The sequence below is a fragment of the Camarhynchus parvulus genome, chromosome 5, assembly GCF_901933205.1.
Source record: "Camarhynchus parvulus chromosome 5, STF_HiC, whole genome shotgun sequence".
Lineage (NCBI taxonomy): Eukaryota > Metazoa > Chordata > Aves > Passeriformes > Thraupidae > Camarhynchus > Camarhynchus parvulus.
The window spans coordinates 25,444,563-25,457,859 of record NC_044575.1 but is presented as its reverse complement, the minus strand read 5'-3'; the positions used below and the strand labels follow the sequence as shown (position 1 = coordinate 25,457,859).

The 13,297-nt window shown below is 39.8% G+C and overlaps 1 protein-coding gene across 1 annotated transcript in view; it reads left to right on the top strand.

Moving 5' to 3' along the window:
- Positions 1-13,297, top strand: part of LOC115904543 (cytosolic phospholipase A2 epsilon-like) — a 32,466-nt gene that overhangs the window by 4,136 nt on the left and 15,033 nt on the right. Inside the window, exons 3-6 of the mRNA XM_030950033.1 lie at positions 2,334-2,406; positions 6,051-6,187; positions 6,891-7,022; positions 7,621-7,661. Of these exons, the coding sequence (XP_030805893.1) occupies positions 2,334-2,406; positions 6,051-6,187; positions 6,891-7,022; positions 7,621-7,661 (383 nt within the window). The remainder of the gene's footprint in view (positions 1-2,333; positions 2,407-6,050; positions 6,188-6,890; positions 7,023-7,620; positions 7,662-13,297) is intronic.

Sequence of the window (13,297 nt, the reverse complement as noted above, 5' to 3'; positions counted from 1 at the left end):
ACACCTGACAATCCCAGGGCTTGCAAACTGCTCTGTAAAACTGTCCTGTGGGAGAGACTGGATGGTCAGATAATGTAGAACAAAGGTGCCCATATCAGTGACTGCTCTGACCCTCCTGCTGCTGTCTCACTGCCCCTCAGCTCTGCATCTTCAGGCCCCTTGTCAACTCAAAGGGAAGTGCAAGATGATCCTCTGGGGATTACTCAGGTCATTTCTTGGAGACAGTTTATGTTCTCTGCTGACTTTTCAGAGGTGCTGAGGTTTTCATTGGTGAGGACTAGGACCTCCTTCATTATATTGTCTTATTGTCCAATGTCATGTTATGGTCCCAGTTGCTTGACATGCTGGCAAAGCATTGTGAAGCACTTCAGGATAAATCCTGTGATACTACTGAAAAGACATAATTTGGTAAAATGTATAGCCTGTATGAAGAAAATAATAGCAAGGTATGTTTTATTAGCTAACATCAGTGTATAATTTTTGCTTTTCCTGCTTTAAGATTAATACAGGCACTTCTGATGCCTGCCTTAAGCAATAAAGCCCATGTGTTTGTGTTAGGATGCTGTATTAGCTTTGTGAGGTTACAATATATCTATGAAAATAAGAGAGAGAGGGCTTATGGGTAGGGGTATAATCACAGAATATTCTGAGTACAAAGGGACCCACAAGGACCATAGAGTGCTGGCCCTGCACAGCACCATCCCCAAGAATCACACCGTGTGCCTGAGAGCATTGTCCAGACTCTTCTTGAACTCTGTCAGGCTGGTGCTGTGACCCCTTCCCTGGGGAGCCTGTTCCAATGCCCAAAAATCCTCTAGAGGAAGAACCTTTTCTTGGTATGCAACCTAAACCTCCCCTGACCCAACTTCACCCCATTCCCATGGGTTCTGTCACTGGTTACCACAGAGGAGAGATCAGTGTCTCCCCCTCCTTTTCCCCTCATGAGGAAGCTGCAGACTGCAATGAGGTCTCCCCTCGGTCTCCTTCAGGCTGAACAGGCCAAGTGATCTCAGCCACTCCTCATGTGGGTTCTCAAGATCCTTCACCATCTTTGTTGCCCTCCTTTGGACATTCTCTAATAGTTTCATGTCTTTCTTGTATTGTGGCTAAATATGCCACAATATGTGCATAAAACTAAAACTGCACACAGCACTTGAGGTGAGGCCACCCCAGTGCAGAGCAGAGCAGGACAATCCCCTCCCTTGCCTGGCTGGCCATGCTGTGCCTGATGCCCCCCAGGACAAGCTGGGCCTTCCAGGCTGCCAGGGCGCTGCTGGCTCATATCCAGCTTGCCACAGCCCAGGACCGCCACGTACCTTTCCCAGGGCACTGCTTTGCACATCTTGTTCCCCAGGGTGTATTAGTGTCTTGTTCTCACCAACTGGTACAGATAGAAAGATTAGATAAAATTTTGGGCACATTAAAACCTGTTTCTGTTCTAAAACAGAATCAGTAAGTGGAAAGCTAAATATCAACTTGAGCAAGTGTTGAGAGAAAAATTGGTACATAAATTGGTTTTAAAATGAAAGATGGTATATATGAAAGAGGAGATATTAGTATGTGAGAGAGTAAGAAGTTAAACAGTTATCTCAAAGGTGAAATGGGGAAAGGGTTAATTTTTAGTTGAGAAATATGAAGATTGATTAGTATGAGCCATGGAGGTTATGAGTTATTATAGACTTAATATCTCTGAGCTCAAGGTTTCTGATATCTAGTGGGGTTGTGAGTTAATTCCCAAGATCAACTCTGGGATGATTTTTGTAGCTTTCTGCTGGGGATCAGAGCTGAAGATCAGAGGTTCAGCAGAGTCTTCAAGAGAAGTGTCTCATCATGTCAGCTGCATTTCTATTTTTGGCTATGTGCAGAACTTTGCGCTGGTGTGGGAGCTTGTGCTGGTGCATGGTAGACAGTTCTACATTCACAGCTCCTGTGACAGTATTTGGTGTCCCAAAGACAGCCTGTTCCACTGCAGGCGGTGCTGTGTGAGAGGTGAGGACACCCACGAGTGTGCTCTAGGGGTGTTTGTTGTGATAATAAGGGAGCCGTGATTGGAAGATGTGATCTTTATCAAATCAAACTCTTGGCACCTATCATTAACTTGAGTGATTTTGAAATATATTACTTCTATTTCAGGCCTGAAGAGAGTTCTGTGCCAAAAATCTGTACAGATTTTTGACTGCTCTACTTGGTTTGATGAATTGTATTGTCTCAACCTTGAAAACTGTTCTGTTTACATCCTCAGAATTTCAGGGTTACAGTAGTCTGTGACTACAGGCTAGAATAATAATGTCATCTTTTTTTTTCCTTTTTTACTTTTCTGAATTTTTGTGCAGGCACCAGTATCTCCCTTCAACTTGCTCACTGTAAAAATACTAAGAGTGAGGAATGCCCGGAAGGCAGACTTGCGTGAGTACTTCTACTATTGTTGGAGGGTTCTTACAACTTTTTAAAGAAAATATTTGGACAATGTTATTGTTCTCAAATTTTGTAGGAATAAAAGCATATATTGCTATAAGTTTCAAAGAATCATTTATAATACTGAAGCGTTGCTTTCTCCTTTTAAATTTAAAGGGACTGACTCAAGCAAGGTGTAATGCATTTTATATCTTTTTTTCATATCTTACTGTTTGAGATATGTTTCCTAACCTTCTGACTTAACTGCTGATCTGAGATCTGCTCTGAAAACAATGAAAATGCTTGTATTTTTAAGTAAGAAACCTGAGTATTTCCTACAGAATTTCTGGATGGAAGCAAGGAGAGAACTGGCAATGCAGATGTAAAATCAGCAGTAGCAAGAAATCCTGTGAAAACAAAATATTTACAAGCAAAAACATTCTATTACTTCTGCAGAATTTGTACATATCCAGGAAGTGATGATAAAATCCATTGTGTCTTGGAATTTATTTAACCTACAGAATGGAGCCATTTAAAAGTCAGAAAAAAAATCAACAGAGGAATACTCTGAGCACCTGACAGGAGTTTAGTGAACGGAAGTGAAAAAAGGATATCTAGAATTGAGATTTCAAAAGAAAAAGGTGAAATAAAGACAAAGAGAATTAGAAAATTCAAATCTAAAGCCACATGAATAAATCTGAAAGATATAAAAAAAAGTCCACACTGTTTCCTGAAATCTTACTGAACATGGCCAAAACCAAATTTCTTTTGGTATGCTGAGAATTTCGTGCAGCACATCATAGTTTGTAAGAAAATTTTAGTTAATGTAATCTATATTTTGATATAGACTTTTACTTCTGTGGTGGGTCAAGAGTAGAGGGAAAAACTTACTAGAGGTTGGATTTAGTGGTTTCTGGAAGAAGGGATGTGGTTAGATCACATAGAAGTTGTGCTTTACAACAGAATTTTTGAATGATCACTATCAGGGAAGAAATCTCTGCTGCACTTATATGTGGTATTCTAGGTTACTTAAGCATCTTCCACAATGTAATACTCCTGTATTACCCTACATGTATTACTGCTTGTTTCTCTTTCTTCTTTGGTTCGTTAGACAAAGTGAGAACACTTTATAAGGTATAAAGTTAGGGGTTTCTTAAAGTTCTTTTTTTATGTATAGAATCACACATTCCATGAGCTTATAGTTGTATGTACAACTTTTTATTTATCAAAATCCAAATTTTAAAATGCCTAAGTGGTGTTCTGCACCAACCAAATATGTGATCTGATCAGGCCATCACTGAAATTGCATCTACAAACCCACATGAACAACTGAGCGTGCATTTCTGTATTCCTGTACTGCCTGTTTGTGTTTCATTTCCTTGTGGCTGTCCTTCTCAGAGCAACTTGCTCACAGTCACTCCTTATCACAGTGAATCATCAGGGTCTTTTTTGGCTAAACCTCTTGGTATGTCTGCCACACCATATGGCTTTCTTACTTAGTGTTCTGGCTTCAAGAGCAGATGAATATCATATCTTGATCCCCTTGAGATGCCCCAAATTCAGAACTTGGACATCCCAAACACTTGTTTAAAGTGTATCTGGCAGAGAGATTTGTAAGCTTTTCATTAAGAGTATTTTCTTAACAGAAAATTTATTGTCTGAAAAAACAGTATTATTGGGAAAAAGACCTGTCCATTTCTTTGTCTGCAGTGGGAAGGGTATTTCAGGCAGTGTTTACATTTTCTGAGACATCAATAAGGCAAACATTTCAGCTAGTTTTCCTTGAAACCTCAGTAATTTCAACTGTAGGAAAATGTCCGTTTTCTACCTGTGTCTAATGCTACAATGCTTGTTGTTACAATTCTGAGTTAGCATTTATTTCCTTCTCTTTAGCTTCCAATTTTGCTGGTTAAATCTTGGTGTTTTCTGTGACTATTTATTTCTCTTATGTATATTTTCTCATGAGTGTTTGTGCTTTGTTTATTGAAACAAACAATTCTTGTTCGTTGACTCATGTTCCTATTTACTTTACTACTGAAAAATAAAAATACTTTAAAAGTACTCCTCCCTACTGATGTTTCAGAACAAGATAATTTTAATAGATTTGAGTAGAGGCCTGAAAATCTAGAGTATGTTTTGGACCCTGACATTGACTGCATTATGGGATCTTGGGCAAAGCATGCCATCATAGAATGGTTTGGGTTGGAAGGGACCTTAAAGCAACCCCCCTGCCATGAGCAGGGACACCTTCCACTAGATCAGGTTGATCTAAGCTCTATCCAGGGTGGGGAATGATCTTGAACAGTTCCAAGAAATTCAAGTTTTCTCAGTGTACTTAATTGTGTAATCCTTATATTGCTACTGTGAAGTAATCAGAGTGTCTCATCCTCTTTGAAAATGGAAACTGTAGCATTTAATCATCATTAACTATTCACATTTTCATCTGCTTACATTTCTGCCTCTGCTGAACATCTGATCAGTCACAGTCTTCTGACCAGGTGTGGCTTAGGTCTCTTTCTGGAAATGCTTTCTTTCCCACAATCACAATCCAGGCTTTGCTGGTTGTATAGCATGATTAACAACACAATAAAGGCACGACTTGGCTTGTAGGAAAACCTAAATCTGTGATTGTTATGGAAAGATAAAGAGGAAATACATGAAGTAATTGCTCTTAATATAATGTAATAACACTGTTACACGTTTTGAGCATGATGCAGGGATTGACTATGAGCTGAATTATTTGTCCTCCTCTGATTCACAAGGTTGGTGTAAGAACCAGATGACTGGTTGAGCATTGCTAATGTGGAATAGGGAGATTGCATTAGAGGTGTGAGAGAAAGGCTGTTGGCACCTGTATCATGCTTCTGTTGAGTCTCACTCCCTGGAGTTCTCCCTCCAATTTGAGGACTCAGAATATAGGAGAAGCTGATGTCTTCATTAGTACTCACGGCTTCCTTCCCCAAACATGGGTGGTGGCAGCATCTTTCCAGTCTGCAGACAGAGCAGTAGGAAGGAATTGAACACACAGTAATTTAATTATGGTGATGAAATGGATGGGTTTTTTTCTGATAGAACTGCTGAGGAGCACACAACTTCTAAAAACTTTGTCAAATATATGAATGAATAAGGAATAGGCACATTCTAATTTGTGATAAATCAAATTTTTTAGCTTTGATGGGAGAACACCTTTCATTAAAAAAAATCTGCTCTTCAGTTGAGCTAGAATGTTAACAAAGGCTTTTATTAAGGTAAAGTTCAGAATCTGGGGAAAAAATTATAGAAAACAAGTCTCTATATAGCACAGATGGAAGGTTGTGAGGTGGCTGCCTGTCCCAGCTATTTGGATAATCATGAAGATAAAGCTAAATGCAATGTCTACTCTCTGTGGAGGATGGCACAATTTCAAGTATAAAGTAACATTAAAATAAAAAAAAAGTATGTCAAACTAAGAGTGAAAAGCTGGAAATGGGCATTGCAAATGTGTGAGGATGTCTGTTCTCCTCTTAGTGCTTCATTGTATTATTTACACCTAATCCTGTATGTTTTAGGAAGAAAACCCCAGCTGTGCTGTCTTTGTCTTATTAGGGTTAATGGGCACTGTGCAGTAATTCTTTCGCCAGACACATTTTAACTGTGCTCATCTTCTCCCTGCACAGTCACCCTTTCAGATTGCTACGTGACACTGTGGCTGCCCACTGCCTCAGCAGAGAAGGTTCGGACCAGGACCATCAGGAACAGCAAAAACCCCGTTTGGAATGAAGCTTTCTGCTACAAGATTGACCGCCGTGTCAAGGTAACTGACATAAATTCTTTTCACCATTTGGTGTCTGCATTAGTCATTAGATTACACAGAACTGCAGTAAACCAATACTTACATAGCTAGTTCCAAACAAAGAACATGTTAGATTCCTCAGGAAGAAAACCCAAAACTTGTTGCTTACATTCTCCTTAGTGTTGTTCTATTCCCCTTATTTGTTACTTAGACATGTACTATACTGCAATAAGAAGGAATTAAATGCATTTTAGAATACAGCCTTACTATCCTATCCCCAATCTTGACATAAACAAGCAAAACCCAAGAAAAAGATCACATAAAAATAGCAAAATCACTCAGTTCTAGATATTCTGAAAATCCTTTAAGCCATTTTTATGTACCTGTGGCTGTTTTATACACTTAGAACCAAAGGCCGTAAAATAAATGTAGAAACATTTAATGCAGTAATTTATCACAAACTCATGAATGTTCTGCATGACCTGTTTGTCTTGTCTGCCTGGGGAAATGAAACAAGCTTGCTTTTTTTTTTATGAAGAGTTATCAGTAATCTGACATCTAATAAACCCACGTCTCTCTCCTTTTTCTCTTTCCCTTTCTCATTTTTCTTCTTCCCATAAAACTGAAGGAGCAAGGAAAGAAAACCTAGTCTAGAGATTTTCCTGTCTTACGGAGCTCTTAGATGTAGCAGTAACTCCATTATGTTCTTAACCTCTTTGTGCAGAACGTCCTGGAGCTGAAGGTGTGTGATGAAGACACGGTCACCAGGGATGATGAACTCTGCACAGTTCTCTTTGACATAGATAAGCTCACTGTGGGACGTACTGTCCGCGTGAAGTTCCAGCTGAATCCACAGGTGAGCAATGGAATTGGTGAGAACAAAAGGAAGTTCTCTCCTTCCATCTCAAAAGATCCTTTTACAGTGTTTAATTTTAGGGAACATCTATTTGAACTGTATTTTGCTGCAATTCTAAGAAATTGTGCTTTTTGCTAGCTTTTGTTTAGAACAAATATCTATGCTGAAAATACAGGATGGAACCACCTGCAACTAGTTATCCAGTCTTCATTCTAAATATTTCTGGGATGTTTGTTAGCTCTTGGTGTAAATTCTGAATTTTCAGCTCCTTTTAATTTTAATAGCATTAAAGAGGCTAATTCTTTTTGTTTTGGGAATTAATATCTGAACAAATGGCTGATTCAGCAAAATAGCAGCTCTTAAGCATGCAGATGTGCTTATCAAGCATTTAGATTAAAAAAATTCATCTTAGCAACTGTTTTCTCAATACCTTAAAATTCAATACCTTCAGTCAAAACTATGGTTTTCTTACATTCTGGGAGTTTTCCTAAGTTCTATCCTAAATACATATTTAAAAAATTATATATGACTGGTATGATGAAAGCTGTGAAGAAAAATAAGTAATCAGATTTTCTTTTTTTTAATCTCCTCTCTTCAGGCACGTGAGGAGCTGGAGGTGGAGTTCACATTGCAGAACACGTGAGTAGAGTCCTAAGTTCTTAATAAGGTGTTATATTCATTATTAAAATAGTTTTAAAATCTGGTTCATATGTGATGATGCTTCTTAAATCTGCAGTCTCTAAAAGCAGCAGCTAGGTGTTTTCATTCAAGTATAGTCAAATGGAATTTTAGAATACATACTTTTAGATCTCAAATATCTGAAATGTGATTTTTTTCCCCCCTATTTGAATTCTGCCTCTTGGGCAGTAACTTCTTCCTGTTCTCTTTTTTCTCATTGAGACAATGAGATACACAAGGAAGTATGAGGACAATGACAATATTCAGGAAGTTTTGACCCTTAGGAGTGCCAAGCCTAAATGCCCTAATTACCCCCTTCTTGGGGAATTTGTTTTTTCAAATCCACAACATTATAAAATGCACTTCCATAAGTTCATCTGCTCAGTTCATCTGGCTGCACATGGGGGGTTGTGGTAGAGAAAGGAACCAAATATTCTGCATAAAGTAAGGTCCAAAGACCACTGTAGGAGTCTGAGGACAGAGGAACCAGGAAAGCTGGAGGGACAGCAGTAACTTCACTTGGTAGGCTTGAAAGATGTTGGTGGAGTTTTACTATTTAGAGGATGTACTTAGAGAAGGTACTGCTCTTAGATGGTACTGCTGGAACCTTCTTAAGGCATTTGGGGCACTTCAGGAAGCCTAGCAGGATAATACTTGGGTGGATACTTTGAATTCCTGACAGCAGGGGAAATAAGAACTTGCTGGTGTAAGGACAGTAGCCCAGTGTTAAGAACTGGAGAAGGAAAGACCTCCGTGTTCACACACAAAAAAGCTATCGGAGCTAAAAGAGTCTCAAAATCTCTTTTTGCAACTCATGGAAACTCAACAGGGTGGATTGTTTGTTGTTTACTCTGCACCAGAACTGGCAGAAGGCCAGCAATACCAAGACAAACGGGGCCTGTCACATAGCAGGAATGTCACAACATCAGTAATGGCAATGGGGAAGCTCCAGTAGGCATCACTGATATCCTGTCTAGGGTCCTCCTTCTTTTGCAAGTTACAGGATGGGTTATGGAGTTGTACAGAGAATCACACACTTGATAATCCTGTCTTTAATGGGGGAGGTCCAAGTAGGTTGCCTGGCTTGGATGTTGTGCACAAGAGGGTTTGTGTATGGGAACAGAGGCTGGAACTTGTCTTGGAGCGTGTGTGCCACCAACTCTGTGCCGAACTCTTCCGTCTGACCTTGCAGCCGACTGCCTTTTCCTGGAGTTGTATTCAATGAAATCAGAAATGGGACAATTTTTACAAGTGATGTCTGAGTAGCAGTTCTACTGGTTAGAAGATGATGGCTGGAACTGTACCATTAAAAATGATCCTTTGCAGTCTCAAGTGAGAGGTTTTAAAAAGCATGACAGTCATGGCTCAGTTGCTCCAGCAAGAAGGCATCTGATCTACTATTCTTCATTCATAATGTGGTTCCTGAGTGACCAAAGTAATAGTTATGGCCTGAAGAACTCCACCTGCAAAGGCAAGAAGGTGCTGCATTATAAGTGAGGGAATGTCCCTGTGAGCTCACAGTAGGACTGAGAAAATGGGCTTGATGCCAGAAGGCAGATAGACCATTCCCGTGCTATCCCTCATTCACATTTCTTGCATTTGTGTGGTGGTCAATGCTGTTCTGCCCATCAGCTGAGTCTGGAATAAGGGTTGGATGTGGATCCACATCTGGATTGATTAAATACGTGGTCTTGGGAGGATATTGAGAGGGTGTTTTTTTTCCCTTGCTTTGGAATGTGTGATGTCAGAAGTAATTAATGAAAGGATTTGTCCACTAAAATTGTAGACAATGGATTGCATAGATAAACTAGAGAGCCCTGGAAAGGTCTGAACGACTCAAGTGAAGTAGTTGAGATGGGTCACCAGAAAGCTATGGACCCAAACCAACCTCTTCTGTGTAGAACAAGTTCAGCAGGTTTTGGCAAGATTTTTTGTCAGTGCTGGATGGGAGAAATGCTGACAGAGATTAGAGATAATTTTCAGTGGGAGAGAGCCCTCTGATAACAAGGAGTACAGCTAAGCATGTGGGATAGTTTCTAGAAATTCTGTATTGTGATGAGAACAATAAGAACATGCTTTTGGGGGGTGATATGGCAGTTTATTTCTGAAATTAATAACTATTCCCACCAGCAATTTTTCCTGATGCTCTTTATCCACAGTTTTTAATTTCTTCCCGAGCTTCATTCTAGATTTTATTAATTGCAAGGTTTATTACATTAGCTTGTTCTTTCTTTCCAGAATTTCAGGTGAATAATACCACACATGACGTGTAACCCCAGGCCAAGAATGTTTCCTGGGTTGCACCTATGCTAGTGGCTTTGCTGCTCCTATTTTTGTTTGCCTATAACTTCACTGAAAAGGTTGTGTTTTGTGTTACCTCTACCAAAAACAACATTATAACAATTACCTCATATTACATTGGAGGGCTGTACGATAATTTGTTCCTGCATCCATTCCTGTGATAATTTATTTAAAATTGAAGAAAAGCCTCATTTTGTTAGTGGGTTTCCACAACAGCAAGATGAACACCCTCTCTGGTTTTGCCTCACCCTTATGCCACTGCTGCAGTACCAGCAAGTGCTCACCTCTCTGCTGCAGAGTGGCAGGCACTGAGGGCCAGATGTTTGGTCTTAACGACACAGAGAGGAAGGCATACTCCTTCCTCCAAGTGCCTTTTCACCAGCAACCAAGCCAAGGGATTGCAAATGCCTGCCCAATGTTTTCTGGGCCCATTACAGGAGCCCAGCTGGCGTGAGAGCTGCTGCGCTTGGCCAGCAGTGACAGAAAAGGTAAGGCTGTTGTACACAGGCTGCAGGTTTGTGTGCTTTAGTGTTTTTTGAGTTGTTCTCTGGCGATTATCAGTGGTAACCTGGCCTTTCTCCTGTATCTCCATGGGCAGGGTGCAGCACCAGAACGAGCCCATCCGCGTTGCTACAGGGACGGGGTCCCGCTGGAGCAGGTGGCTGCGCTCGCTCAACATCCCCCTGCCCTCCGACTTCTACTGAGGGCCACGCCTGACACTGAGGGCCACAAAGAGGCTTCTGCTGAACTGCAAGGTGACTTGAGTTTCCAAAGAAAAATCTGAGACCCAGGGTTTTTGCTGTACCTGCTGATCCTCTTTTTGGCCTCTTTTATCTTTCAGATGTCTCAAGTTGAGGAAGTGCATCTCTAACAACTCTTAGAAGAATGAAGGACCACTCTTACACAACCTTTCATTTCTGCTCCCTCTCCCTTTTTTTTCAAATGTGAAAGACTATGTTTAAAACAAAGACAAATTAACAAAAATAAATGTAAATAGGTGTACAAAAAGCTGTATAAAAGTTAAATATTAATTATTGAAATATGGCAAAAGCAGGATTTTTAGAAAATAAAAGTCTTTTTTTTTCTTTCTGTAGCTCTGCTGTGTTATTTTGAGAAATCCTTCTCATGTGAAGGGGAAGCCAGCAGATCATGCCAGCCATTTGGCTTGGGCACTGCTGAGAAACACCCAGGCTGAGTCTCCATCACTTGGGAGCCAAATGTACTGTTTGTATTTATGTGTGGAGGAGCACTGAAGGCAAAAGTTTTGAGTTAAGAAAGAACCTTTGAGGTGAATACAGCTTTCTTTACTGAAACAGTACCATCCCCCATGCTTCTCTTGGGTTGTCAGAAAGCTCAGAAAAGTAGCCTGCATTATTTTGGAAGCTACTAAAGGAAGGGAAAGCTGGATCTGACATGAAAGAATTCAAAACTTTTAGATAGGTATCAAAAATTCAGATTCTCTGGTGAAATGGAGGGTAGTAGCCTAAATGAGAACTGCAATATAAGAATCTGTGTGACTGTAAGTTCATATTCAAAATTACCCATTCTGTTATGTCAGGCATAATCCAGAAAGGAGAAGGCAGAAGTTTGATGTACACCAGGTGATGGGAAATGATCCCTGGATTCATAGAGTACACTGCAATCTTAGGCATTCCTGCAACAGACTTTGAGTGAGGAAGAATGCCCAGGGTCTCTGCTTTTGTCTTTCCCTGCTACAGGTCATAATATACTCCCAGTTCTCCTAGTGAAACCGAGGCCTGCAATAAAAAAAGCCCACAAATCACAAACTGTGATGGAGAAGAGAACAGGAACATAACTCTGTGTGATGAGAGCTGTCTAATAGCAGGTTGGTTATCAGAGAAATTACCAGCTAATCCCAACTAGTGGAACTTATTCAGTGCTCCGAAGGTAGGCAAAATATTCAAAGATCCCTGCCAACCTGAGCTCTTCTGCACCCAGCTCAGCTATGTTTCTGGCCACAGCTGATTTCCTAAGATTCAGAGGAAGATGAGTGCCCTTGCTCTTCTTAAAACAAAGATATGGACCACCAGGTCCACCACACTAACAAGTACCAGCAGCTGGGCTTCCTTACAGGGGTGGCAGCAGAGGTGACAACCCAACAGAGACATCTCAGCCATTGGTCCTTCATGACTGAGGTGTCCTGGTTCTTCCCAGGGGTCTTGCAAGCTCTGCTCTGTTCTGTACAACAATACAGGGTCTCCCACCCTGTTTGAAGGTCATGCCTTGCACCTCCTAACTTTGAACCTAACTTTACCCTTTGCTGATACCAGCAACTCAAATAATACTACATTTTACTGGATGTTTACCTCCATGAACAGATATCTTTACCTGTCTTTGCACTTTCATTTCACAAGGCTATGCAGGCTGAGGTCTTCTAATATCTATCATGCTGTTTCTTGCTTTCCTTGATTTTTAATGAGTTATTTGAGGATGGTGACAGCATATGTCATGTAATGTTACAACTATTTGACTACAAAATAGTAATTAAGAACAAAAATTTGTGTCTGAAACAAAACTGGAGTGGTGCTTACACACATTTACCTGTATACAGATAGAAACACAGTATATTTTCACCAATTCCTGACCAATGTTCTTTGAACTCTTTAGAAATACATTTCCAAAAAACTACAAAATTTTAAAATTTTTGACTGGGGGCTTTTGACCAGAGGTGTTTGCTTGACTTTGTGATTGATGTTTTTTATAATTGAAAGTTTTTCCTGTATTTTCTGCAGTGTATTTAGCCAGTTCATATTTTTCTCTTAAAGGAAATATTAATAGTCTCTTAAAGAAAATACTGACTTGGAAACAAAACTTTAAACTGTTTATGAGCTTTTTAATTTTGAGTGAATGCTACCACGTGTGTTTATACTTAAATCTAATTGTTGTAGTAAATTTTCACTTTAAGTGGATAAAAACAATGTCATTCATCTAATTTTAAAGGAAATGTATTGTTTGGTTTCAGCTGAGATAAAATACATACATCAAGTACAGGAATATATGAGAACTCCAAATGTGTAATCCATGGCTTGCAAAGTCTGAAAAAACAGCTCATAATCTCTGCAGCAGGTTGAGGCGTCAGTGCTCAGTCCTTGCCAATAGTCCATACATATGTACATATTCCCGTTGGAGCAATCTCAGTTCTTGAGAGATTATATGAATTAAATCTGTAATTTAATGAAATGGTAAATTATGAGATATCCTTAATGAGACACTGCCTGATTTTGCTGATGGGAAAATATTTTAGAATGTAGAAATTGTTGGCTGCAGTATGTGAA